Source organism: Mercurialis annua, linkage group LG2 (assembly GCF_937616625.2).
Source record: "Mercurialis annua linkage group LG2, ddMerAnnu1.2, whole genome shotgun sequence".
Lineage (NCBI taxonomy): Eukaryota > Viridiplantae > Streptophyta > Magnoliopsida > Malpighiales > Euphorbiaceae > Mercurialis > Mercurialis annua.
The window spans coordinates 4,370,391-4,396,497 of NC_065571.1; the positions used below are offsets into that span (position 1 = coordinate 4,370,391).

At 33.4% G+C, this 26,107-nt stretch overlaps 6 protein-coding genes across 7 annotated transcripts; 2 read left to right on the plus strand and 4 right to left on the minus strand.

Annotated features, from left to right (window-relative positions):
* The first annotated feature begins 3,993 nt into the window (after positions 1 to 3,993).
* On the plus strand, positions 3,994 to 8,251 carry LOC126669352 (probable sugar phosphate/phosphate translocator At3g17430). The gene is made up of 10 exons (XM_050362800.2): positions 3,994 to 4,172; positions 4,330 to 4,562; positions 5,130 to 5,237; positions 5,854 to 5,885; positions 5,993 to 6,043; positions 6,716 to 6,777; positions 6,868 to 7,129; positions 7,340 to 7,605; positions 7,688 to 7,779; positions 8,014 to 8,251. The coding sequence occupies exons 2-10, from the start codon at positions 4,476 to 4,478 to the stop codon at positions 8,191 to 8,193; spliced, it is 1,140 nt and encodes a 379-aa protein (XP_050218757.1). The 5' UTR covers positions 3,994 to 4,172; positions 4,330 to 4,475; the 3' UTR covers positions 8,194 to 8,251.
* A 361-nt stretch (positions 8,252 to 8,612) lies between these two features.
* On the minus strand, positions 8,613 to 12,002 carry LOC126669355 (novel plant SNARE 13). Its single transcript, XM_050362803.2, has 10 exons — positions 11,649 to 12,002; positions 11,422 to 11,514; positions 10,974 to 11,067; positions 10,823 to 10,860; positions 10,449 to 10,546; positions 9,862 to 9,941; positions 9,733 to 9,789; positions 9,544 to 9,636; positions 9,380 to 9,454; positions 8,613 to 8,938 (listed from the first exon to the last, which is right to left on the minus strand). Exons 1-10 carry the CDS (start codon positions 11,729 to 11,731, stop codon positions 8,828 to 8,830), a joined length of 822 nt encoding a protein of 273 aa, XP_050218760.1. The 5' UTR covers positions 11,732 to 12,002; the 3' UTR covers positions 8,613 to 8,827.
* A 1,705-nt stretch (positions 12,003 to 13,707) lies between these two features.
* LOC126669353 (pyruvate dehydrogenase (acetyl-transferring) kinase, mitochondrial) lies at positions 13,708 to 16,262 on the plus strand. The gene is made up of 6 exons (XM_050362801.2): positions 13,708 to 14,279; positions 14,486 to 14,744; positions 14,866 to 15,046; positions 15,134 to 15,281; positions 15,495 to 15,708; positions 15,994 to 16,262. The coding sequence occupies exons 1-6, from the start codon at positions 14,031 to 14,033 to the stop codon at positions 16,050 to 16,052; spliced, it is 1,110 nt and encodes a 369-aa protein (XP_050218758.1). The 5' UTR covers positions 13,708 to 14,030; the 3' UTR covers positions 16,053 to 16,262.
* A 39-nt stretch (positions 16,263 to 16,301) lies between these two features.
* LOC126669359 (rRNA-processing protein fcf2-like) lies at positions 16,302 to 18,941 on the minus strand. Of its 2 annotated transcripts, XR_007638465.2 has the most exons (6): positions 18,587 to 18,941; positions 18,441 to 18,501; positions 18,278 to 18,355; positions 18,083 to 18,198; positions 17,668 to 17,854; positions 16,302 to 16,445 (listed from the first exon to the last, which is right to left on the minus strand). XR_007638465.2 is itself a non-coding variant. In XM_050362806.2 (5 exons), exons 1-5 carry the CDS (start codon positions 18,814 to 18,816, stop codon positions 17,746 to 17,748), a joined length of 594 nt encoding a protein of 197 aa, XP_050218763.1. In that variant the 5' UTR covers positions 18,817 to 18,941; the 3' UTR covers positions 17,502 to 17,745. The 2 variants fall into 2 exon arrangements, 1 of the variants encoding a protein (XP_050218763.1); XM_050362806.2 differs by lacking the exon at positions 16,302 to 16,445 and having other exon boundaries at positions 17,502 to 17,854.
* Positions 18,942 to 21,690: 2,749 nt separating this feature from the next.
* Positions 21,691 to 22,590, minus strand: LOC126669358 (uncharacterized). Its single transcript, XM_050362805.2, has one exon. It carries the CDS (start codon positions 22,435 to 22,437, stop codon positions 21,829 to 21,831), a length of 609 nt encoding a protein of 202 aa, XP_050218762.1. The 5' UTR covers positions 22,438 to 22,590; the 3' UTR covers positions 21,691 to 21,828.
* Positions 22,591 to 22,985: 395 nt separating this feature from the next.
* On the minus strand, positions 22,986 to 26,077 carry LOC126669354 (50S ribosomal protein L3-2, mitochondrial). Its single transcript, XM_050362802.2, has 5 exons — positions 25,599 to 26,077; positions 25,296 to 25,505; positions 24,969 to 25,073; positions 23,539 to 23,652; positions 22,986 to 23,392 (listed from the first exon to the last, which is right to left on the minus strand). The coding sequence occupies exons 1-5, from the start codon at positions 25,941 to 25,943 to the stop codon at positions 23,216 to 23,218; spliced, it is 951 nt and encodes a 316-aa protein (XP_050218759.1). The 5' UTR covers positions 25,944 to 26,077; the 3' UTR covers positions 22,986 to 23,215.
* Between the last annotated feature and the right edge of the window lie 30 nt (positions 26,078 to 26,107).

A 26,107-nucleotide genomic window follows, 5' to 3' on the forward strand; every position in this document is an offset into this window, starting at 1 on the left:
AACTTTAATCACTGAAAAATAAAAATTAAAATTTTGCTGTTATTTTTAAAAAATTTAAATTAAGAGTTAACTTTTACAATTTTCAAAAACATATTTTGCTAATTAAGAAGTTAGTAAGGAATTTCAATTAAAAGTTGAGACAATTAAATAGATTGAAAAAATTTAGATATAATATAACGAATTATCAAATTGTAACAAATTTATAAACTTTACAAAGTTTGGATTAATTTGTAGAAACTCAAACGTTTTTCCTAAGCACCATTAAATCATTATATAATTAGTTTTTAAGTAAATAAAACCTCAAACACATTTATTAAAAGAAGAAATTAGCAACTACAGTATTAACAAAACAATGATGTTTTAGCCTTACCCGCTGCAATTAAATAAGAATAAAAGCTTAAGATTAGGATGTCTCTCAACACATTGACATGGTCACAAATTAATTATTAATTAATTATGAATCAAACTATTTGTATAAACCAACTAACCAAACCAACCACAGACTATATCAACATAAATAATCAAAATTACTAGTATTATTTTACATAACTAAACCTGTTTTATTTTTTGTAGTTGTTGTTAGACATTCAATTCATTTTATGCTATTAGTTAGCAGAAGCAAACATTTTAATTAATATATATAAATTAATGATTCTGTCTATTTCCTGATTTTAATGTCAAATTCTGTTTGAGATCACACAATAGTATATTATACGTTGTTGTTAGGTGGTCGTTGTAAAACGCGGTCCCGTTAACACCTAGTATGTTGGTTTTGCCCGTATAAAATTTTATAAATATATTATTCCTTTCTTATTTTTGACATATTCTTAGTCATCTTGCACGAGTTGTTAAATTAATTGGTGTAAACAAAAAGACTTATTGTTTTCATAAATTTGATTAAAAAATTTATATAATTAAAAAGTTTCGAATTAATTCTAGTTTAAGTTTACTAGTTGTTCAATTTGATGTGATTTAATGGGTTCAAATTAATATATTTTAATGATGGATTGGTTAAATATTTTTAATCCTACTACTATAATTCTTTAGCTATACACATTTGAATTTTAAAAATTATAAACTATCTCACATATTAATTAAATAGTTTTAAAATTCGAACACTTTCATTTTTTATTAACTATTGATGGATACAGAATCTTATCATAAGTACTGTGCAACCGAGTCGCAGGAGATCCATCTTCAGAAGATGTCGGACTCTCGTCCAAAGGGCTAAATCCGATAACAACTGAATCCGTGTGATTCACCTTGACTGGAATAATACTTCAATCCACAAAGATAAGATTGAATCCCTTAAAGACTAGGACAAAGCGCGTCGACTTAGGGATTCGGCCAAATGACCAGATCCACGAAGATCTTTCCTATTTGGATACAAACTCCAACGAAGGAAGATAAACTCCAATTGAAAAAGATGAAACTATTTAGGAAGATATTCTTAAATAGGACTCTCATCCGAATAAAAAACTACACTCTTAATTAGGGTTAAGCCTACTAAATAAGATTCACTTTCCTATTTCAAGACTACAAGATATACATTTAACTACTATATAAAAAATTTGAGGTGTGCCTAAATACATAACTATATTCATATACTCAAAATGCTATTCAAAACACTATACTGACTTTAGCATCGGAGAGTCAATCGGATCACCACCGTCCGGTTAGCTTCTACCCTATTTTGCAGTATAATCCACCGGATTAGAAGGCAGACTCCATCAATTGGCGCTGTCTGTGGGAAAAAGCTCCAAAACTTCGAACGAGAAGAAGTTTTTTCTGAACTCAGTATAAAATTTATTGAAGAAGATGACTTTTGATGGATCAAACCTCAAGAACAAGCTGATCATCGCACAGCGTTGCCCGCCGGAGAAAAAACGAAAAACACAGGAATCTAGAATACTATCAGTAACCTTCGACGATGAGAATTTTAGAAGGATCAATCAGACCCATAATGAGGCTATGGTTGTGGCCATGATCATTGAGCACTGGAATTTGGAAAGGATACTGATCGATGAAGAAAGCGCAATTAACCTAATGACAAGAAAAGCCTACAAAAGCTTAGGAGAGAGTTCTTGCGGAATTGAAAAAAAGACGTCGTCGGATTCGGCGGGTCCCCCATCAAACCAATAGGAACAATCATTCTGGACGTCAAACTAGGAAGAGAGAGGAAAGATGAAGAGCTACCTACGTGATTTAGCATCGTGGATATTGATCTATCATATAACGCGATCCTGAGGAGACCATTCCTCCATGACTAATGAACTGTAACATGCATAAAAGCCCTCACAATGAAAATACCTACCATAAAAGGGATTGTCACGGTGTAAGGCAAACAAATCAGCGCAAAAGAATGCTATGACAAAGCGGTAAGAGAATCTGTTGAAACTTTACCGATTGAAGTGATCTTGAACCATGACATCGAAGAAAAAGAAACCGCCCCTGAGGGCGAGATGAAAAAGCTGGAATTAGATGAGGAGAAAAGAGTAAATTTGGGATTAGGCATAAACTCTAAGTATGAAGAGGAGATCGTGACTATGCTAAAAAAGAATATCGGAACATTCGCCTTAAAGGTTTCGGAGATTGTGAAAGTAGACCCGCACGTGATTACCCACAAACTAATCTTATCATAAATACTATGGAGTCGAGTCGCGGGAGATCAATCATACTACAAGTACAATCTCACATGTTAATTAAAAAGTTATAAAATTGGAACATTTTTATTTTTTATAAACTAAGATCAAACATTTATTTTTCATAATTATATCAATTTATATTAAATATTGCAGTTATGTCTAAAACATCGAATTTTATTTTTTAAATCCAATTTTTGGTATCTTTTTCGATTACGATTAAATTTTAAAATATTGTATAACTTTTAAAAAGAATTCCTATAGAAATTTGATCCCAATTGATAAAAAAACGCAAAATATTGAATATAAAAATATAATTCAAAATTTTGGATATACCTACAAATAAAATCTTTCAGATTGGAAAGAATTATAAATATTAAAAGGTTCACCGTTAAATTGATGCTAGATGAGATTTGACCGGTCTGATTTTAAACCGGTTCACGATTCAAACCCCATACCGCCCTCTAGAGGTCAAATAGCTCTAGAGAGCTTTATACGCATGAAAATGGCCCAAGCTGGGCATCAAAGTTTCTTTTCTAGAGCACCATGGGGAAAAATACCCTCAATTTTAACTAAACTTATCAATGCTTGAGTCGAGTCTATATTTTCAATAAATCATCAGTCTCTCAATTTATTGATCTTAATCACACTTAACTAAAAATATAGGTAAGAGTCATCCAACCAATATATTAAAAATCAAACCGGTGGCTAAACTGGAGATTGTTATTTTTATTTTTTTAATATTATTTCATCACAATACATTTATAGTACAAGTTTTTAGTTTTTAAATTAGAGAAGCTTTCTTTCAATCTTTATAATATTTTTACTTTTTAGGAAATTTGTTTAAAGAACTTGTAGATTTTTTATTTCCTTTAAAAATCATTCACAGTTGCTTGATTATTTTTTAAAATCTTATCTTGAAGTATATCCCTCTAGCACGGTCACACACTCAAAGGCACCAACCGTTTTTTTAAAAACACAGAAAACACCATCATATGTAAAAAAATGATGAATTTTAATTCTTCTATCAAATAAAGAATTTGGACGATGGTGGATTGTGACAGTTCATAAATACTCATCACTTTTTATTATATCAAATAGTGGATTTTGTTTAAATCCATGGGTTGATCAAAATTCATGCATTCGTGTTTCCTCAATACAAACGGTGTCATAATATTTTTTTTATCTTTAAATTAATTAATTTATAAATATTATAAAATAAATGAATTTAAAAACCGCAACAATCCAATTTAGAATTGATTAATATAAAAGTAAAATGTATAGTAATTCTTAAATAATTTGAAAATAAAACAATTAAACGAGAATCAATCATTAATAACATGGAAATTAGAAAATCGCAAAAACCATTTGTTCATAAACTATTATCCCACTGTGGATGTGGGATAATTTATTGTCTAGAGGCTAAAAATCTTCTCTGTTTATTTACAGTTGCAGACTGAGAGTGTGACTAATACATAAATACATTTCTTCCGATTGAATCAAAGATCGCCCCAATCGATTCTTCTTCAGGTAAATCATTTCATTCTAATTATTTCTATATTTTCATTTTTCATCTTTACAGATCCGATCACTAACCCTGACATTTTAGGGGTTTTTGCTTTAATAAATTATTGGATTTGCTTTGCTCGCATTGTCGGTGATTCGGTTTTCTGATTTCCTTTTGCAGGTGTCGTTTCGAGGACTGAACTGTGGCCATTGGGTATTTGTGAATCCAAATGTGTGTTGTAAAAGAGAAGATTTATACACACTAGTATAGCATTATACACATAATTTCATTTTGCTGGGTGTGGAGGTAAATTAGAAGCAATCAAAATGATCCTAAGCAAGCCGCTTGTTTTGACTTACCTCTACCTTTTAGTCTACATTCTGCTCTCTTCCGGTGTTATTTTGTATAACAAGGTGCTTCCTTCTTTCCCCGTCCTCTTTATTGCGCGCCTTTTTGGTTCTATGAGCAATTTTAGCACTTGTGTATGAACTGTAAAACTGAATGTTCAGCTAGTTTCTTACACTACACACAATCTACTTTCATAATTAGCCAGAATTTGAGCTACATTTATGTCAGCTTATTGCTAGCAGTGCTTGTATGTTTGGCTTACAGCAGAATCTTATTTCAGCTGTATGGTTGTTATGTCGGCTTTACGATATTATGTTTACTTTTATTCTCACCCATCTAATAATTATTTTTGTTCTATTGTTGGAGCTTTATACTTGTCAAACTATGCTAGTCTGGTGCCGAGTGATTACTGGTTCACTATGCAAAAGTTCCCATATATGATCCTTGCTTAAATACGATGCTAATTAATTCTAATTTTCCATTATTCACTTCTTTACTTAGTTTTATACTTTTCTATGTGGTATGGTGGTTCATATGGTAACATGCTAGTTAAAGCTGTAACTTGTATGCGTGGTATTGGAAAATGGAAAGTGTTTTATCTCATGACATATGGCTTTCTGGTTTTGTTGCAGTGGGTTCTTTCTCCAAAATATTTCAACTTTCCTTTACCCATTACTCTTACAATGATCCATATGGCATTTTCTGGGATGGTAGCCTTTGTTCTTGTTCGTGTATTCAAGGTTTGGCTTCCTTATTTGTTTTAATTTCATTTTACATATGCATACAATTCCTTTTATTGCACAAGTAATTTTCAGTTAAATAAATTTCTTTCGCTGGGTTCGTTTCAAATAAATTGATTTTCTTAATCACCATTGTGCCTAGTTGCTCGTCATTTTGGTTTCTATTACTTTTTGATAGATTTATATCTTTTAAATGCTAAAAAGAAAAAGTAAATAGTGGGATTTGTCCTGCGAAGTACAATGGCTTATAATTATATTTCCTCCATGAGATTACTACTGAGCAGATGAAAGCCTCTCATATTTTCTTTTTATTGTGTTCCTAAAATATTATTTTGAGAATTAATTTCTATGAATTTCTGGGAGTCTTAGTTATTTATGCCATTAGAGATTATACATGGCTTAGAATGTTAGATTAAAATATTCTCGACTTAGAATATGAACTAATGCTGCCATTATTATAGATTATACATGACTCGGAATAGATTATCTATGTTGAACAATAATTTTCCGTTGCATGACCAGAGTAAAATTTTCAAAGCTCTCTGTTTCCTCTGAGTTTTTTTTGCTGTTTCCTTTATGCCTCTTATGCATACTGAAGGTTACCCTTTTATGGCAGGTTGTTTCTCCGGTGAATATGACTTTTGAAATGTAAGTGATGAGTCATTTCCAGTAAAAATTGTTTAAATTTCTTTGTCCTGTTGTAAGTTTGATTTGTTCAATCTCTCTTTCCTTAAAAGCTTTTTCTGATGTTGCAGATATGCAACATGTGTAGTACCAATAAGTGCCTTCTTTGCTGCAAGTCTTTGGTAAGAACTAAGTGCTATATATGTGAAACTCATCTTCTTTAAATATAACTTTGCATTATTATTGAAACAAAAGCATGAAATACCTGTAATTGGCATTTTCATGTTCGGATATCGAGTCCTGCCATTTCTAGTTAGTTCCGATGATTAGTGAGTCAATTTATTTCCTATATATGGGCTCGCAGTTATGCATGTGTAACTGGCAAACAGTTATATATTGCAATTGCATATTCTCTGATGTTATTTTGGGAAAATATTTTTTGTTTTACATTGCTATCAAGCCTGCATGTCTGCTTGGATTCCTTGGGGGTGTTAATTTGGGCAGCTTAAAAATGCTGAATTTCTGGATTATCTTTTATGGTTAATACAGTAATTTTATGTGTTGAAATATGGTTTAGGCAGATGACATTGTTATGGCAACTCGATGCTTCATTTGATTGTAGATAAATAGATAAGATCTGGTGGACAGTTAGTGGTTCATACCAGTTTGTTTGGAGCTGCACCAAGCTCATTTAGTCTCCAGTTCAACTCAAGATTGTTCTTCAAGAGCATCTGTGAAGAATGCCATTGCTGAACAATGATTACAGCATCTGTTTATCAAAATCCAAAGGCTCCAGCCTTTTGACATTCTATGATTTATAGGCTTTTAACAATATATATTACTTGTCTTTACAGGTTTGGGAATACTGCTTATTTGTATATTTCGGTGGCCTTCATCCAGATGCTTAAAGCTCTAAGTATGTCTACAGCAGAGTAGTTTTTTGTTTTTTATTAGCTCCTTAAATCTTCTGAGTAGGTATGTATGGCTAATGGTTTGGATTTTACAGTGCCAGTGGCGACTTTTATCATGGCTGTTATGTGTGGCATTGATAGAGCAAGATGTGACGTGTTCTCCAACATGTTGCTGGTCAGTGTTGGAGTTGTCATCTCCTCATATGGGGAAATTCATTTTAATGTCGTCGGGACAGTTTACCAAGTCACTGGCATCTTTGCAGAAGCACTAAGGCTGGTTTTGACCCAAGTTCTTCTTCAGAAAAAGGGCTTGTCCTTAAATCCTGTTACCAGCTTATACTACATAGCTCCATGCAGGTAATGTGCAATTGGTGCTATTTTTATTTTTATAACTCTAACTATTTTATAGTCCTTATGTCCTATTGAGGTGCATAATTACAATTTTGTTCTCTTTAGCCGTGCGATGATATGTTGATGCTATTGTTGGCTCTTCGAACATCATATGTTCTTGAACCAATAGTTCAGCGTCTTCTCAACTCAAATATTATTATTTTTCTCGTCGTGCAGCTTTGTCTTTTTGTTTGTGCCTTGGTATTTACTGGAGAAGTCTGAGATGGAGGTTTCACAGATTCAGTTCAATTTTTGGATCTTCTTCTCCAATGCTCTTGCTGCATTAGCTTTGAACTTCTCGATATTTTTGGTTATTGGTAGAACAGGAGCAGTCACCATTAGGGTTGCTGGTGTCCTAAAAGACTGGATACTGATAGCCCTTTCGACCGTCATATTTCCTGAGTCCACAATAACCGGGCTGAATATAATTGGTTATGCAATTGGTATTTTTCTTCCCATTTAAAGTTTAAAAGCCTTTCATCCAATTCAGAAAGTTTAGTTTAACATTCTTCTCTTGTTTTGCAGCACTTTGTGGTGTTGTCATGTACAATTACTTGAAGGTCAGGGATGTACGTGCCTCTCAGCTGTCTGAAACTTTGCCTGAAAGACTAGCAAAGGTCAATGTTCTTGCTAGTCCGCAATGTTTTGAGGCATATTTATACTCATTTCATTCAGTTTTGAAACTCGCTTTGTTTTAACTCATTTAGAAATTGCATAAAATTGCAAAAATGCATCACTGCCCTGCTCATTAAATTTCCAATCAATTTATTCTTGCAGTGGCTTCACTATAAAGTGTGTGATACCATTAAGGATGAATTATTTCCATAACATATACACATTGGTTGTGACAGGATTGGAAGTTGGAGAAGAAGTCATCTGATTTATTCACACCCAACAACAACGGTGATAATAATGGAACAGGTAGCGGAGGTGGCATTTCTTCTGATTTGAAGACCGACGAAGAAGCTCCTCTAATTTCATCGAGGCTATCGCACATAGGTCGGTCACAACTTGGCAACCACGCTGCATGATTATTTTTTGATGCTGTTCAACCGTAGTTTTTGGAAATTTTACATCCTGAAAGAGAAGGAGAAGAGGAAGGCGACAAAGCGCATCTTGCGATGCCCAGAGAAGTAAATGTTTTTTGTATTAGTTGTCTTCTTGATTGACCCTGCAAATTGAATGGGCAAAAGTAACTGTACCTACATCCCTTGGCATCAATGTCTTGCCAAAACTGGGCAAAATCATTTATATTTTATCTTTTTGGCTAATAGTTTATATCTCCATTTGAATCAGCGTTGGCTGGTCGTAGCAGCAGTGGCTTAATGCTATTTAGTAAATTAAATCAATCAAAATATTAATGCTCAGGCCACCCAGCAGCCGAACCTAGAACTGGAATGAATCAAACTTCAGACAGTGGTATTTATAAACTTTAACTTGAAACACAGCAGGTCAAAATGACAAGTTAGACATTGGAACAGTTTAACAATAAGATTCAAACCAATGCAAAAAGCCAGATTTACAATGACAAACACAATCAGGATATGCACATCTCAGTTGAGAAACAAATCACGAGGACAGAGATAGAAAAGAGAAAATACAACCCTTCCCCCACTACTCTCAACAGAAAACCATAAAAATTGAGTGGGAAAATTGTGAAAAGAATTAATTCAATGCAAAATGTTCTGGATCCCTAATATACAACAGCCTTCTTGCCGGAGCTGGAGGTGCCAATCCAGGAATGTCCCTTATATCTTTGTTCTTGGGGTCGACAATCTGAACAATTACATTACTGGAATTAGATAAAGGAGTTTCGGACATTCACATAATATAATTGCATATTAACAAATAATAGTAAACTGCATATTCTCGACGGCAATATCAGCAGTGGAGTCAACATGCAGTTGACTGTGAAAGACGAACTTTTCTAGTCTTATACTCAAAAACTGAGGTGCTTGTAAAGAGGGATACATGGCCAGAAAGCAACAAATGGGTTTCGTTTCGTCAGCACACAAAAGACACTAAACTCTTATGATCATTTATTTGTTTTGAAGTCTAAAACGTTTTTTAGATACTTCGCTATGAGTGAAATGATGTACAAATAAGGGTGCCTTCCACCTCACTTGAGAAAAGCTAAAGTCTGGTCCAAAAAGTGATGAGTTCAGGAAAATGTAAAGGCTTAATGGAACTTATAAATGAAGCCAAGAGGATGGATACCTTCACAACGATGATGGCAATCACACCGCAGACAATGAGAAACAGAAACATCATTATACATTTATCAGTGGCCACCTGAAGAAAAAGAACCCACAAAACAAAAAGTAAGCGACCGATAAAAATAAGAGAGAAGAAACCTTGAGAGGATTGCTAAGATCCCTAACCTGCCTCCCAATTTCCTTCACTAGCTGTGATGCCTTCTTAATTGAGAACTGAATTGTATCCAGCTCATTAACAATACGCCCCATTTGTTCAGTCTGCAGAGTTTTGAATTAGCACGATGAGACCAACATTCACAATGAAGAAAAGAAAAGAAAGAGTAAGAAACTCTGATTACTGTATATCATACTTACTTGGCCTTTCATGGTAACAGCGGTTTGAGTTCCTACTTCAATAGTTTGTTGAACAGTCTGCATGCAAAACCTTAAGTACACAATATTGGTAACTTAATTGCTTCACGGAAAAGAGTATGAAGCTAGTACCTTTTTAGAGCGTTCAATGGCTTGATCTGTCTCATCCATTGTCTTCATGCCAGCATCGACAAGTTCTTGATTTGACATTGCTAATAGGAAAAAATATAATTAATACTATGAGGTCAAATCTAAACTTTTATTACTAACTATGTGAAACTGAGTACAAAATAAAAATACATGTAATAGATATATCATATAAGATTGATAAATTCTCCGTGCAGCGCATTCTCATATTTTTGTGGATCAGTTTCATATGAGTACTAAGGTGCAACAATTTTTTTATTTCTGTGATTATCCTTTTCCTTTCTTGCAGTAACCAGCAGAATAAAAAATATAGCTCTCTTTGGTAAAGTAATATCCAACCAGACTAACAAATATAACTCTCTTTGGTAAAGAAATATCGAACCAGCCACCATGCTCCCTATCTACAACTTTGGGCAATTATTTCAATAAAAAGGTGCGTCTGAAACACACTGGATGGATTTAACAATCAGATTCAAGAGCAATCCAAATTAATAGCAAACTGATTGGAAAGAGATATATAAAGGCCGGAATCAAATAACAGTTGCAAACAACTATAAAAAAAAGAATGTAACCTGATGCCATTTGAACATTTTCTTCAGCTAAAGGTTCACTGCCCCCTGCTCCCATATCAAAAAGTTCAACTCTCTTGTTTCCGAGGGTATTCATATAGCTGCAGGTCCAAAATATAGAGTCAGAAGTTCGAAGTCCAAAAGTAATAACAAGACTAATAAAATTACAAGCCCATTCAGTTTCTCTTTCTCTCTCTCTATTTGTTTTTTGGTTTGAGAAGTCCGTACAATTTTGTGGATCAAGTTGCATATGTCACTAATTTATTCATCCTAGGCATGTTTTGGCCAAAGTGATTGTAGCCTTTCAAATGAAAGGCTGACATTATCACAAAATGCAACTGAATTCCATACAGTCTAATTCTAACAGGCGAACTTACGTTTTCCTCAGAGCCACGTATGAATTCAGCTCTTTTATCTGCATAAAAAAAGAATCACTATTGAATTTACAAACTTATACATGTAGAGATAAGTAACTAAAGTAACGAGTTCACACCATAATGGAGAAAAATAAGTTATAAAAGAACTGACCATAGATTGCTTCTCATCATTGAGTTGCTTATTTACATCAGGAGGATTTCTACTCTCGTCATCTTTGACTCCACGATCAAACTCTTTAATCAATCTGAAACGGTTTATCGAAATGATACACCCCAATTTCATTAAGTCATTCAAAAACACAAAGAAGAAGGGCTTAGTTACATATGATTCAAATCAATACTCTGCCTGTTCTTTTTCTTGAAACCCAACTACTAACCAACGACTAGCTTTTCCAAACAGTAATACATTGAACAACAGATATTAAAATCCAACTATGATCCATTTCTCCAACTAATTTTATCCCTCAAGTTGTTAAGCACTAAAAGTCACATACATTGGCTATTCGAACAAGAATTTACCGAGTTCACGTTAAAAATACGAATCAACAAATAATGTGGATGTCGAGTTGTCGAGTGTGTGAACATAAGGCTGTCTATACCTTTTACATTCCCTCATCCTGCCAGTAAGTTCCTCGAGCTGCTTACTTTGTCTGCTGGAATCCTTGACTTTATCCAGCTTTTGAAATCCATTTCTGCAACACATAAGCATCAAATCATAGTGTAAACACAAATGAAAACAATCAGATAATAAAAAAAACATCGGAGATACGAAATGCAGTTGAATTGCAGATGAACACAAATAAATAAAAAGAAAAAAGGGAGTTACGAAAGAGCGCGAAAATTGTCCTTAATTTCGCCGTGGATCTGCTCCAACTGAGGGCTCATCATCGGCAACTCCTCCCTTGCCATAATTATTTCTATTTCGGTTATTTGAACAATCAAATAACTGAAAATTAATGGACGGATCTGTGAATTTGATTATGAGCAGAGTGAGCGGAGTGTGAGTTTGAGTAGGGTGTTTCCGGTGAAGGAGCCACCGGCGGGAGAGTGAATTGGGTGAAGCTGAGAGAATCGATAGATTAGGGCAAAAATGAAGAGAATTAAATTTAGGGATTGGAATAGACAGTTTGTTTGGGTTTTGATAAATTAAACAAAACAAATTCTTTGGCACAGCGAATGTTCTTTTTAACTACTGCTATACTATAATTAATTAATTAATTATTAGTATTAATAATGTGGATCTATCCGTCTTATTCTGCCAATACCCAGCTCAGCTGCCTCCTATAAAATTAAACTAACTCTTCAAAAATTTATTATATGAAAACTTAGATATTGATAAATGTTTTCTAATAACAGAAAAAAATTAGTTGTATTTTTATATATCAAAGTTTCTGATGAAAAATATAAATTTCAAAATTTATGTATTTTCAAGTTACTAATTATTTTGAAAATATGTTTAGATTTCATAAATTTTTAATTTGTTTTATTTCTATCTATTTTTTTTATTTTTGTATGGGTTTATTTTTTTTATTTAACTTTTATCTTAATTTCCTTTGTTTTTCATCGTTTTGAATTTTTTTGTTAATATTGAATTTTATATTATCATTTTTATAGTTTTTTTAAAAAAATTATTTGGCTCCTTTTCAAAAACCAATTATCTTTTTTTTTTATCAAAAAAAATATCTCTATTTTTCTATTTTATTTATTTTAGACATATACAGATGAACTTTACTATTGTAGCCTCCAAATAAAATAAGATATTAATAAAAATCTAATAGAAACTCAGTAGGAAAATCAGACACAAATGTAATTTAAATTTAAGATGAATACATAGCACCTATTGTCCATGAGCCAAGTCAAACTAGCTAAAATTCTCATGTGCATTATTAAGGTTTTGGTTTCGCCCTTCAATAAAATCGGTGGTTTAAGGCTAGTTTAAAACTTGAAAATCTAACCATTTTCTACCTCTATCATAGAAAAAAGCAATTTGTTTTTTAATCATTCAAAAGAAAAAACACATGTAGGAAAATTTAATCCTACAACTCCGACAAATATATATCATTTAATCTATAACTCATAACAAAAAAATTTACTTAAAAAATATACAAAAGTTCTTCAACAAACAAATCAATATGTCTAAAGACCTCTTCAATATCAAATTAAATTTTTTTTAATAAGATATTACAAAATAAAATATTTAAAATTTACAAATAAATTATCATGAATTATTATTTATTCAAATGTATTTATATTTATATATCTTTAAAAGCGGTTATTTGATTCAAAAATAGGACATCTTTATATCTCATTATTCATTTGCGATGGTGACGATAATTCTTATTATATTTTTAATTTTGATTTGTACTATTTATTATGGCCGAAATGATAAATATTTAAATAGAGACCGCGTTTGAGATTCAAATAGTATCACATCAACAATAAAAATAGCTTTTCATACAATTCATCGAATAAACCACTTATACTTTAATAGTTTAGTCATGAAATGACGACATCTCCAATTATGTCACTCGTCTAAATTTTAAATAATAATATTAACATTCTAATAATGCACATTAAATTAAAAATAAACACTATCATGCAAAAACATTTGTTTTTTATTGATGTAATTTTTTAAAAAAAAATTCTCGCTTAGAAAAATTGCAGGGCACTCACGCAACCTTCTTTCGGCTAGCTCCGCCCTATATGGATATAGGTTTTATTTTATATTATTCCAAATTTAATTCTCTAAATAATAAAAAAAAAGACTAAGATTATGATTTTAGTAGATTTTGGGTAAAATAGATTATGGTACTAATAATGCAGTCTAAAATTAAATATCAAGATTAAGGTTCTAAAAACAGAAAAATAAAGGCACAAAACCCGAGAAGCGCAAGGACACAATCCGTTGTTATCGACGCCAACCGTTTCAGAGATAACACGTGTCATCATTCTAGTCCATCGTCAACCCCACATCCTCCTCCTCTTCTTAATCTTCCTCCACTGCAATTTCCTCTGCTAATACTAACCTAATCCCTAATTTACTCTCTCTATAACCTAAAAGGCTCGCCTGACTTTACCTTTTCAGGTTTAGAGAGACGGCCGGACCTCTTCAGTCGGCGGATGCTTTAAATTCGATTTATGTTAGTTTTGAAATCATTCTCATTTAAAGCGTGGCGGCGGCGGTGCATGTTTCTGTCGAGGAGGAGAAATGGCCGCTAAGAAGGCGTGTGAGTCGTTCTCGAAGTCTTTTATAGAAGAGGTTCAGAAATGGGGACGTATGAAGCAGACCGGAGTTAGTCTTCGGTACATGATGGAGTTCGGGTCTAAACCTACTGAAAAGAATTTGATGATTTCCGCTCAATTTCTTCACAAGGAATTGCCCATTCGAATCGCTCGCAGAGCCATTGAGCTTCAGTCTCTCCCGTACGGTTTATCTGATAAACCCGCTGTTTTGAAGGTACTCGTTCTTTTTCTAGGGTTTGTATTCAATTAGGGTTGTCATTAAATAGGTTTTCAGAAGTTGACTTAGCGATCTTTATTTTATTTTCATCAATAATTTAATATGTTTGACTTGTGATTTTTATTTCTTTTAAAGAAGAAAAGATTATGCATGTTTAGCATTTTTATTAATTAATTAGTTATTACTTATATTTTGATTGTAAGGTGCGAGATTGGTACCTGGACTCTTTCCGCGATCTTAGATTGTTTCCTGATATCAAGGATTCGAATGATGAGAAGGAATTTACCCAAATGATTAAGGCTATTAAGGTCAGGCATAACAACGTGGTTCCTATGATGGCATTAGGTGTTCAGCAGCTGAAGAAAGGCATTGATCTTAAGATTGTTTATGAAGATCTTCACGAGATTCATAACTTTTTGGATCGTTTTTATATGTCCAGAATTGGAATCAGAATGCTTATTGGTTAGTATGGATTTTTAATTATGGTTATTTATCCGTTTGCGATTTGTACCAACTTACTTGTTCTTATTGGCTGCGTTGTCTGAAATTCCTATAATTTGCTCTCGTTTTGGACAATGCTCAGGGCAGCATGTGGAGTTGCACAATCCCAACCCCCCTCCTCATTGTGTAGGCTATATTCATACGAAGATGTCTCCTGTTGAGGTTGCTCGAAATGCTAGTGAGGATGCCCGTTCCATCTGTTTCAGGGAATACGGGAGTGCTCCTGATGTTAATATATATGGGGATCCCAGCTTCACTTTCCCGTGAGTTGAATTTCCTCATTTAGTTTGAGCTTGTTATTCATAAGTTCCGGTTCTCATTTTCCTTGTATTGGTCTGATTGTGTATCAGGTATGTTCCAGCACACTTGCATCTTATGGTTTTTGAGTTGGTCAAGAATTCCCTGCGTGCTGTTCAAGAGCGCCACTTGGACTCGGATAAAGTGGCACCTTCTGTGCGATTGATTGTTGCTGAAGGAATTGAGGATGTCACTATAAAGGTAAAAATTATTGTGACTTTGAGCTCTTACTGAAAGTTCTTTCTCAATTCTTTATGTGAGCCTTCTTTTCTCATCCTTCTCCTGTTGAGTGTTTTAAATGCTTCTTTTCGCATCCTTCTCATGTTGAGTGTTTTAAATGCTCTATCTAGGGCCTGACCGGCACTTTATTGCAACAAGTTAGATATTAATAAGCTGTTCTTACTGCTAGCGCAGGTATCAGACGAAGGGGGAGGTATTCCACGGAGTGGTCTTTCGAAAATTTTCACTTACCTTTACAGCACTGCTAAAAATCCATTGGATGAGCATGCCGATCTTGGAACAGCGGATACAGTAACCATGGCTGGATACGGATATGGTCTTCCAATTAGCCGCATGTATGCTAGGTATTTTGGAGGCGATCTGCAAGTTATCTCTATGGAAGGATATGGTGAGTTGGTTATCCCTATCAATGCATTGTTATTTGAATGTTTGAATGCTCAGAACCCAGTTTTCTTGAGTTCGTTGTCGAATGGGATATAAGCAATTTGAGGGTATGAGGTCATATTATAGATAATCTCATTAGTCTTGCCTATTACATATCATCTATAAACTCGGTATGGTATTCCATAACTCAATGTTAAGCTACTCCAAAATCTGCTTATATTTATCTTATTTTTCTGTGAGAATTGCTGTCAATTAAGCATTTCCTCATGTTTGTGGTTTATACTTGCAGGCACTGATGCATACCTTCATTTGTTGAGATTGGGAGATTCACAAGAGCCCTTGCCATGAGTGTTCAACTTCAAAACCGAACTTCTTGACGACAATGACATTTGAATCGTAGCATTCACACTTAAAAATTTGTAGAATGCAATACTGTTCAAGTGTTCAGGCTTACAATATGGCCCTATTGGCTCCGGTATTTCTTCATGTTGCTACTTTAGCATGCGCTGCAACAGTAATTCCTTTTAAAAGTGTCATATAAAACAAGCGTTCCTTTCAGAGGTTTGATTACAGCAGCAAAGTTTTAGGCTTAAACAATTAATATTTCTAGACAAACTATAATAAATTGTTATTTAAAGAATATAGTATTACAGATATGATTAACAAAATTAGGCCAATGCCTTGCACGTTATTGTCACCGCTTCAGTACAAGCCATTCCTCATACCACCTCCGATTGTGCTCTAAAAATGTAAAAATCAATCAGTGATCAAACTTTGTTTTCTTACACTTGAAGATTGAAGATTATATGAACAATAAAGCCTATAAACGTCGTTTGTAACATCGTTCTAACATAAGAAATAAAATTTACAACAATGTATTAAAAATGACATAAAAATTGTAATTCATAACTCCTATCTTTGAAATAAAAATGCTCGAATCTCAATATATATTTCATTTGTAAATAATAAAGTCTTTAAAAATACTTGTATACATAGCACCTAATATATTTAAAGATTCAACACATATTTACTTTCAGAAATAGAAAAAAAAAAGATATATTTATGATTTATAAATTCAATATATAATATTTATATTTATATTTACTCTTAATTATGGCTGTATTCACTTAACACATTTAATATTTATTAATTAAGAAAAACAATTAATAAATTTCCAGAATAACAAATTAAGAAAAACAGTCTTAAAAGAATAAAATAATTAAATTAAAATTGAGGGAAATAACAGCTGCAAAAGGCCCCTTGCTACTCATGTCTATGAAACTCATCGAATAGCTTTTCTTTATATTCAAATAATTTGGGATAAATTAATAATCTTTTCATATAAATAATTTTATTTAATTGAATTCAACTTCACAAATGAAGTAAACTCACAAAAAAATAAAGAAGAAATAAATTAAAAGTAACAAATTGAGAAGTAAGTTTCTTCAACTAAAACCAGAATGAATTGAATTGAATTGAATATTAGTATCTAAAACCGGAATACAACAACTACATTAACCAAATAAATCAACACTGTCTACAAAATTAGCATCTGCAGAATGAGTTTTACTAAACTATTATACCATAACAGAACATCAGCTCAGATGTGGAGAGGGAGAGTTCTAGTGGCGTTTAAACTACAGTGATGTATTCTTATTAGCACCGTTTTCATTTCTTGACGATCTTTTTTAATGAGTAGCACATAACATGCGGCCGTTGCTATTACCAGTAGGAGCAGTAGCAGAAGCAGAAGAGAGGAAAGCAAACCGTTCGAGAGCATCACGAGCTCTCTTCTTAAAAAATTGATATTTTTAGACAAAATCTAATAAATCCTTAAAAAAACATAGCATTAAATATATGATTAACAAAATCAGGCCAATGCCTTTCATGTTATAATCACTGCAACAGGGGTGCGCTTGTTCTGAATGCATATGAGACAACACTATAATTGATCAAACAATACCTTTTTCCATCAGTTTCAGTACAAGCCATTTCTCATACCACCTGCAATTGTGCTCTAAAAATGTAAAAGCCAATACGGTCAGTGCCTTCTTTCCTTAGCTCGCTTTCTAGATTTACGGCCCTTTATCTTCCAGTTTTCATTTCCGCCTGGATGATTCTGCTCTTGAATCTCTCTAACCTTACGCTTTCTATAACATGAGCAAGTGATTCGTGTTCAATTATGACAAGAGCAAGCTTTCAATTGCCTTAAATACAATAACACTAGCAGTAACTATATTTGCTGCTGGTGCAAGCACTTTATCATTCTTAGTTATAAATAAACTTACAAATGCTGAATTTAGTTCAAAAACAAGTAAAATAAAAATAAGAACTTCCAGTCAAGTTGTGTAGCACACAACACATGGATTATATCTAACCTGTAAGCGGCTAGAGTGGCATCAGAAATGATCTCCTCTGCAAGGGTTGGCTTCCTCTCCTTCTTAGTCAGCCTAGCCGAAAAGAAATCTGTCGGAGACTGTATAACTGTGCCAACCTGACAGAGTTCCAAAAGAAACTAATGAACCACTCGTATCACAAATGTCGCAAATCGTAAACAGATTAAATAGTCATACATGGAAATACTTGGGAAGTCCCTTTGATTTGAGTTCAGATTTCTTGTAATGCCTCTTGGGATCAATAACACTCCTCAGCTACATAATCACAACGAAACAACACAAGTCAATACTAACCGACAGGTTTAACTAAGAAATCAAAGACATGGGTTGGGAGACCAGCCTTAAGGAGCTGAAAATCCTTCTTCAACTCGGGGGTTATCGTGGGAGCCGGCATGTCAAACCTGTGAAAATATTAAACTCAATCAAAATTCTAAAAATATGAAAAACAGAAGACATTTGTATGGAAGAAAAAAGAAAAAAAATTACCAATCCTTGCCGAGAGTATCTTTGGCTTGGGATTTGAGAACTTTGTTGAGCTTGCGAGGATCGGTTGGAGGCACAAATAAGCCGTCGATTAGCTCTGAATTGGATCTCCAGAGTGCACCGGAGCTTTTAGTATTGGACTCTGTTCTAGTATTATTGGAGGAAGACGAAGACGAAAACGGCGGCAACTTTGGCTCCCATGATAATCCAATCACCGGCTTCTTTTCTCCCATTTCGATTCTGAAGTAAAGTAGAAAGATTGAGAGAAAATTAGGGTTCAAAGGTAGAAAACCTTGTTCCTGGTAATATCAATTGGGTTACAAAACCCTGCTGAGGTAAACCCTAATTAAATAAATACTCTGACGCCCATTTCCATCAGCTATTGCTCTTAGTTGAGTTGGTCAAATATCAATTGTTTAAAGTAAAATTCATTTTAATCCCCAAACTTATTTTTCTATCACATAACTTCAAAAAAATCATAAAATCAAATAAATTTTTAAAAATTATTTATAATTACATATAAAACTATATATATTAATTATTTTTTTATCTTAATTATAAATTGACATGCTTAATTAATAATAAAAATAATAACAATTTTTATTATTAATTTAAGAAAATATAAATAAAAAAATTTCAAATTAACTTTTTATTTAGTATATTGATAATAATTTTTTTCACCAAATAAAATATTTTTAAAAGAATATTTTTTATTTTATGTATTTAACAAAATATACGTTAATAACTTAATTATTTTGCCGGTTACATATCAACTAATAAAACATAATTTTGTCGAGTAAGTATAAAATACGAAATAATATTTTCTATTTGTTTACAAAAAAATTAAAAATATAGCTCAAAGGACCATACGCCTTTTTTTCTCCTCAAGAGTTAGGAAAAAATACAATGATTAATTGGCTAGAAGTTAACTTCAGAGATTGGCTAAGAAGTCAAAAAACCAGAAATATTTCTTCACAAGGATCATAAGACCCAAGTCCAAAAATATTTTGTCAGAAGAATAAAGTTAGAAATCACGTGGTTTTATAAAACAACAATTCATATGACCACGTCTGCAGTTTCTTAGAAAGTGGGGAAGAAAGTGAAAACATGTGCAGTTAAAGATGAGCGACAGTTTTTTAAAGCGCTAAAGGCTATAAATAAAAAAGGAGCAAAAGGATATTAATCCGATCTATCATCCAAAAAACACGCCCAAATGTTAAAACATTTATATTTTCAATTTTCTTCAATTTATAAATACATTTACGGTAGAAATTTAATATTTACATTCAAATTCTTAACAATCTTTTGGAGTGTACTTGTTATAAAGTTAACAAGGCCCCAATTTACGAAGTCAAGTTACACAATTTGAAATCCGCTTCCTGACACACCCGCAATTTTCACACGCCTATTACGGTTATTCACTATAATCGCAAAATACTAACCACACTATTAATAATTTATTAGTACCAGATATATAGGGTTATGAATAGAACTTATATTTGCAGATAGAATTTATTAATAATTATTGATGATATCCTAAAAATCTCACATGTCTATTTTATATCATAAAAACCAACATTATTATTTTATAAGAAAACCAATGCACTATCTTTTCTTCGATTCAAATTGATTTAGTTTTATTTTGTTCGGTTAAAAAAGGTTCAAAAAAATTGTTTAAATATTTCTAATTTCTTTTGAAATATTATTTTATTTTATTTTCAAAATATACTTTGTTAAAAATATATTTTTAAAATAATCATTTATTTAATTTTTTTTCATAATAATTCACACTTTAGTCAATTTCATTTGAACATTAAACGATATGGTCATTCGCTTTTGTTATTGTCAACAGTTTAATCTCTATGTTTATTTTTTTTGTTAGTTAACAAAATTAAAGAACTTAGTGGTAAATTAATTTTCAAATATGAAAGACAAAATCGTTGATAAAAAAAAATAAGGGACAAAATCATTAAAAAAATTGAAAGAGAATGACCATATAGTTTCGTGGACTCGGTTGACCAATACAAAAATAGGCGAAAGGATTAAGCTGTTGACTAAAAAAAAGAGATCATACATTTGATTTTTAAACAAAAATAATTAAAATATGAATTATGACAAATGTGTAGGATGTCATAATAATTTGCCCAATTTATAACAATGTATTATAAATGAGTAAATGACATAAAAATTGTAATTTACGACTCCTTTATCTCTGAAAATAAAAATACTTGTGAAATCTAAGTGAAGTATAGAAAAATCCAATTAGACAACCTTAGAGGGTGTGAATAGATTAAAATTATTTTAAAAATAGAATAAAAATTTAAAAAGAGTTAAAGATTGGAGAGATTGAAAAAAAAAATTAATCGACTACTCAATTAAAAATTGAAATTTATAATCTACTAATCAAGATTCACAAAAGAGTTTTTTAAACTAACTACAAACTTAATATTTTATAGTTGAACACTAACTAATGAATTTTCTCAAAAATAAAAGTTTGGCTTACGAGAAGTGTCCAAAGTTAAAATCCAACTTATAATATAATTTTTTTTAGGCCAATGAAGAACCTATAAATATAGAATTTACAAGTTTACTCCAAAATTACAAAAATAAAAATTAATTTAAATGATGAAGATTTGAAAAATTATTGTTTCAATGTTGTAATTTCTTAGCCTTAAAACGACACAAATAATGGAACTATCAACTCCCATTCTATTGTCAAAAAAAAAAATCAACTCCCGTTCTCATTCTTTTTTTTTTTTACGAACTAAATGGCCCTAAGAATTTTATTTCCTGCAACCATAACTGCACCCCCACAGCCCCCCCCCCCCCACCCCAAATGCAAGACCCCATTGATTTTGACGACCCCCTGTCTGTTTGCACCAGCCATTTTGAGGACAAATCGAGATTTCCTTCTTGGTTTTATCATGCTCATTACCCTTGGCATTTTAAGGGTTTGGTAATCAGAGAGCTTATGATAAGCAAGAGACATCACAAGTATTTCTCATTCAAATAATTTGGTATAAACTACTAATGATCTTTTGACTATGCATATCAATAGTTTTGTTTAATTGCAATTCAACTTCACAAATGATCTAAATTCACAAAAATAAAAGAATAAATCAGAATGAATTGAATTTTAATCTAAAACCAGAATACAATAACAACTACATTGTCTACAAAATTAACATCTTATGCACTTACAGATTCATACCATACCAGATCATCACCTGTGTAGAGGAAGATTTTTAACGGCGTTTAAACTGCGGTGATGATGTATTCTTGTTACCACCATTTCCATTTCTCAACTGCTCTTCATTACCGAGAGCTGCAGACGACAGGAACGCGAATCGTTCGAGAGCATCACGAGCTCTCTTCTTAGCCAAACTCGCCTCCTGCACTCTCCTCTCAGCTTCAACCCTAGCCACCGCCGCAGCTTTCGCCATCGCCACGGCGGAAATCTTGGCTGCGGCGACGAGAGCTCGAGCGGAGTCGATATCAATGGCATTAGAGCTAGGATTGTCATCGAAGAATGAGAAATTAGAGGAAGAACAAGCGGGGCAGAGGAAGAGAAGAGGGTGAGAGGAGGAGGGAGCACAGGCGAGGTGAGAGATGGAAGGGCAGTTCAGGCACATCAGCCGCTCCTCTACAGCCGGAATAACACAGCGTTTGTCATCATCGGAGTATACGTGGAAGCACAAGGGACAGAAGAGGCCTTGGTGCCTCTTTAGCATGCAATCAGTGCAGAGGCGACGGTAAATGCCTCTGTGTCGGACGCTGTGGAGGAGCCACCTCTTCTCTCCGCCGCAGCCGCTGCATTTGGTAGAGTAATAGGATTGGTGGAGTTGCTCGTGCATTGCAGCGATTGGGTTCTCTTCTCAGCCTAAACTAACCTAGACAGACAGATAATTAGGGTTTTAGGGATTGTATTTGGCAATGTGTGTGCATAGATGGAGAAGAATTTAAGAGAAATCTAATAATAGTAATGTAATCATACAGTGGATGTCATTACTTAAATAAGAATTTATTTTTCTCTAATCAGGATTTGTTTTTTCATAATTAATTTTTTTTCAAAAACAAAAAACAAAAATGAGCTACAATCTCTTAGGAGGGGATTATAAATCTTACTAGTGAGTTATAGCTCAAATGGTGTAAACGTTGGGCAATAATATTATCAATGAGTTATAACTCAAATGGTTTAAACGCTAGGAAACAAAACGCTAGGTCATGGATAAAATAGTAACGTATAGATTAAAATCGTCAAAGATTTGATCTCTGAGAAGGGTAAAAATTTCTCAAAAGATTAGAGTGACAGTGTCCAAGTGTAGATCAAGAAACTTCACAGAATGATGAGGGAACAAATTTAGAGTCGGATGACTATGAAAAGGGGTTGAAGCGAATACAATTATGACCCAAAAGCACCATTCACTTTATTGACATGAAACATATTTAGAATTTCAATTTGAGTTCATACATGGGATGACATGGCCAACCAAATTTAGTTGGCTAATTTTAGTTGGCTTCACATGTTAATAAAATGAAAATGATGGAGCAACAACCAAAACTATAACTTTCCCTCTCCGTACAAAATTCCTATCCCTTTTCCATTTCCACTGAATCAAATCAAACACTACATTAATCTGCAGCCATAAAGGGATCAACCTCTCCAAGATCAGCACTCAGAATTTCTGATGTATCATCTTCTTCCTCGTCCTCAGCCCTAAGGTATGTAGGGAATGGCAGTGATGATATATCTGCTTTCTTGTACACCGCGTCTTTTATAAACACAAAACTTCCTTCTGGACCAGGAACCTGTTCATTTTTCCAACCACACTCAACAAACCATACAACACAAAGCTTGATAATCATCAATACTTCATATCCCGAAGTGTTACAATCACATGCATTGCTTCCATTTACATTATAACCATAAGTAAATTTGGTTAAAGAACACATACCTGGCCTCTCACCCACATCAAATTCCTTGCTGGATCTATTTTGTAGACCCATACGTTTTTAACCGTCCTTTGCACCCCACCCATCCGCCCAGCCATCTTTCTACCTTTGAATACCTGTCACAAAGCAACACTACTTTTTAGAAATCAAAAGCAACATTACAACCACATACATAAAATTAGACTCGGACATTATCTACAACAAATCAAAAGGGGTAACATTTTACATAAACTGACTTATGCAATGCATTAGCCACTTCATACTAAAATATAAACATTGGCTAGGATGGGGAGGAAAAATTCATGAGCACAACCACTGGTTAAACCTTGATGCCAAGTTGAAAATAGTAATTCCTGGGCAGTAAGAAAACAAACAAAGAAAAAATATGTGGCAGTAATTTAATTTGATACGGTGGACTCGTGGAAAAAACCAGTGCCGGGAAAAAATCCTGACTTCTAACCATGCTAGTAGTTGGTTCAATACAAACAAGTTAAACAACACACATTTGATATTCAAAGGGAAGAGTATAAGTTCAGTAGTTGTGTTTTAAAAACCGGACCGGACCCCTCGGTTTAACTGGAAACTGAAAGTCAGTTTGGGTTGATTCTTTTCTAAAATCGGAAATACGGTTGAACCTCTTTGAACCAATAGAAACCACCATAATCAAAAGTTATTGAACCAATCAAACTATTAACACTGTCCGGTTCTGTATTTACTAGTTAAAATGTGATTCATTCGCTAGTTTTTTCATTCATATGCTAGTTATATAGAATTCCATGTGTTTTAAATTTCAAACATAATACATGTATATATATAGTAAAAAGACATTAATTTTTTATTTAACTGATTGAAAACCATAAAGTAAAGGTCACACTGGTCCGGTCATCGGTTCGATTTTTTAAAACACCGGTTGTAGAATAGACATTCCCTCTAAATACTGTGATGTTCCATTCCATTCAAGAGTCAAGTAGTTCATCCAACAAAAATTACCAATTTGTTTTCACCAAAATTTCCATTAAAATGTGGAAGACTATGAATAATATAAACACCAGGGGTAAGAGGAGTTTCTGTTCGTGGCTCATGAATTAGGAGAACTATGTAACTGTGGAATGAGCATTCCATATATGACAAGCAAAAAGTTTGCGATTTAAACCAAAGCACCTGTATATCATGAACTTCATGAGAATATTGCTGAACTTTAGAAAAACAAAACCACCTAGTTAAACCTTATCTATAATTTACAAAAGTTCATCAGTCTGTTCCATTAATCTTAACCTACAGAGATAAGATGAGTATAAAATTTTTATGCAGATCATATGATCAGAAAATTCTAGGGTCAACCAGAAAGACATCTGATAGCACTGCATCAATATGATAACAAGCAGCACAAAAATATAAAATTGACTCAACTATATATGAAAAAGATACACACCTTACCAGGGGCATCCCTCTGACCAGTAGAACCACCACTTCGATGAGACAATGATGCACCATGACTTGCTGGCCCTCCTTTAAAATGATGTCTCTTCATAACACCCTGGACATAAAAGAAACGAACAAAGCATCGAATCAGCACTATGAGAGAAAAAATAAAGGACATTGTCCTCGAATCTTTTCTCAGAGGACTAACAATAATTTTCATCAGGATTCAAAGAGAAATGCAAGAAATGACCATATGAATTTTTCAACAGACATAATAAACCAAAATAAAAAGATACATTATATTCAAATGTAAGATAATGGTGAAGTAAACAGCGACCTGAAAACCTTTGCCTTTAGTGATCCCGGCGATATCAACGAATTGACCAGGAACGAAATGACGAACACCAAGGGGAGTACCAACGGGGAGAAGAGCGTCTTCAGAGACAGGGAATTCTCTCAACTTTCTCTTCAAAGGAACATCATGAGCTCTGAAATGACCAACTTCAGGCTTAGTCAAATGTTTCGCCTTCTTGTTCCCATAACCAATCTGACTACCACAAGCAAATAGTACAAAAACAAAACCATGAGAATTCATATTCTAAAACACCAAAAAAACAGAAAACAACAAAAAAATTAGCACCTGTAAAGAAAAATGGCCTTCTTTCTCTACAGTCTTGACCTGAGTAACTATATTATCGTCAACCCAAAGAACAGTGGTGGGAAGCTTCTCGCCCCATTTATCCCAAAGAGCGGTCATTCCACACTTGAGAGCAATAATTCCGGTTCGTTTCGACTGGGGCGTCATGACTCGGGGCTTTGCCTCAATGATCCGACCCGTTTCATGGATCTGGGAGGAGGCATCAACTAAAGAAGAAGAAGTGCTGAATCCCGTCTTGAAGATCAAATAGAAAGATTGAGATGTGGGTTTAGAAGAAGTGTGTGGGAGAAGCTGGTGGAAACGGGAAAAAATGCCTCTCGATGACATTCCCGGCGAATAAAATTAGAAGAAATTACAGTTGCCGGAGAATAACTACGCTAACTTTTTCTCCCTGAAACATAGCAGAGGAAGGAAATGAGAGATTTAGTGTAGGTTTTTAGGGTTTTACAGCTTACAGAGCAGCGGCAAAGAGAAAGGTAAAAACTACGTCG

Coding starts and splice junctions, on each gene's coding strand:
- LOC126669354 (XM_050362802.2), bottom strand. CDS start 25,943: ATGTCATCGAGAGGCATTTTTTCCCGTTTCCACCAGCTTCTCCCACAC. Junction 25,506..25,598: donor AAGGCCATTTTTCTTTACAG/GTGCTAATTTTT, acceptor TGTGGTAGTCAG/ATTGGTTATGGGAACAAGAA. Junction 25,074..25,295: donor CTAAAGGCAAAGGTTTTCAG/GTCGCTGTTTAC, acceptor TTTTATGTCCAG/GGTGTTATGAAGAGACATCA.
- LOC126669355 (XM_050362803.2), bottom strand. CDS start 11,731: ATGGCAAGGGAGGAGTTGCCGATGATGAGCCCTCAGTTGGAGCAGATC. Junction 10,861..10,973: donor ATGATGAGAAGCAATCTATG/GTCAGTTCTTTT, acceptor TTTTTTATGCAG/ATAAAAGAGCTGAATTCATA. Junction 8,939..9,379: donor TTGCCATCATCGTTGTGAAG/GTATCCATCCTC, acceptor GTAATTGTTCAG/ATTGTCGACCCCAAGAACAA.
- LOC126669359 (XM_050362806.2), bottom strand. CDS start 18,816: ATGGGAGAAAAGAAGCCGGTGATTGGATTATCATGGGAGCCAAAGTTG. Junction 18,502..18,586: donor GATACTCTCGGCAAGGATTG/GTAATTTTTTTT, acceptor ATATTTTCACAG/GTTTGACATGCCGGCTCCCA. Junction 17,855..18,082: donor GCCACTCTAGCCGCTTACAG/GTTAGATATAAT, acceptor CTCATGTTATAG/AAAGCGTAAGGTTAGAGAGA.
- LOC126669352 (XM_050362800.2), top strand. CDS start 4,476: ATGATCCTAAGCAAGCCGCTTGTTTTGACTTACCTCTACCTTTTAGTC. Junction 7,606..7,687: donor TATAATTGGTTATGCAATTG/GTATTTTTCTTC, acceptor CTTGTTTTGCAG/CACTTTGTGGTGTTGTCATG. Junction 7,780..8,013: donor TGCCTGAAAGACTAGCAAAG/GTCAATGTTCTT, acceptor TGGTTGTGACAG/GATTGGAAGTTGGAGAAGAA.
- LOC126669358 (XM_050362805.2), bottom strand. CDS start 22,437: ATGCACGAGCAACTCCACCAATCCTATTACTCTACCAAATGCAGCGGC.
- LOC126669353 (XM_050362801.2), top strand. CDS start 14,031: ATGGCCGCTAAGAAGGCGTGTGAGTCGTTCTCGAAGTCTTTTATAGAA. Junction 14,280..14,485: donor ATAAACCCGCTGTTTTGAAG/GTACTCGTTCTT, acceptor TTTGATTGTAAG/GTGCGAGATTGGTACCTGGA. Junction 15,709..15,993: donor TATCTCTATGGAAGGATATG/GTGAGTTGGTTA, acceptor TTATACTTGCAG/GCACTGATGCATACCTTCAT.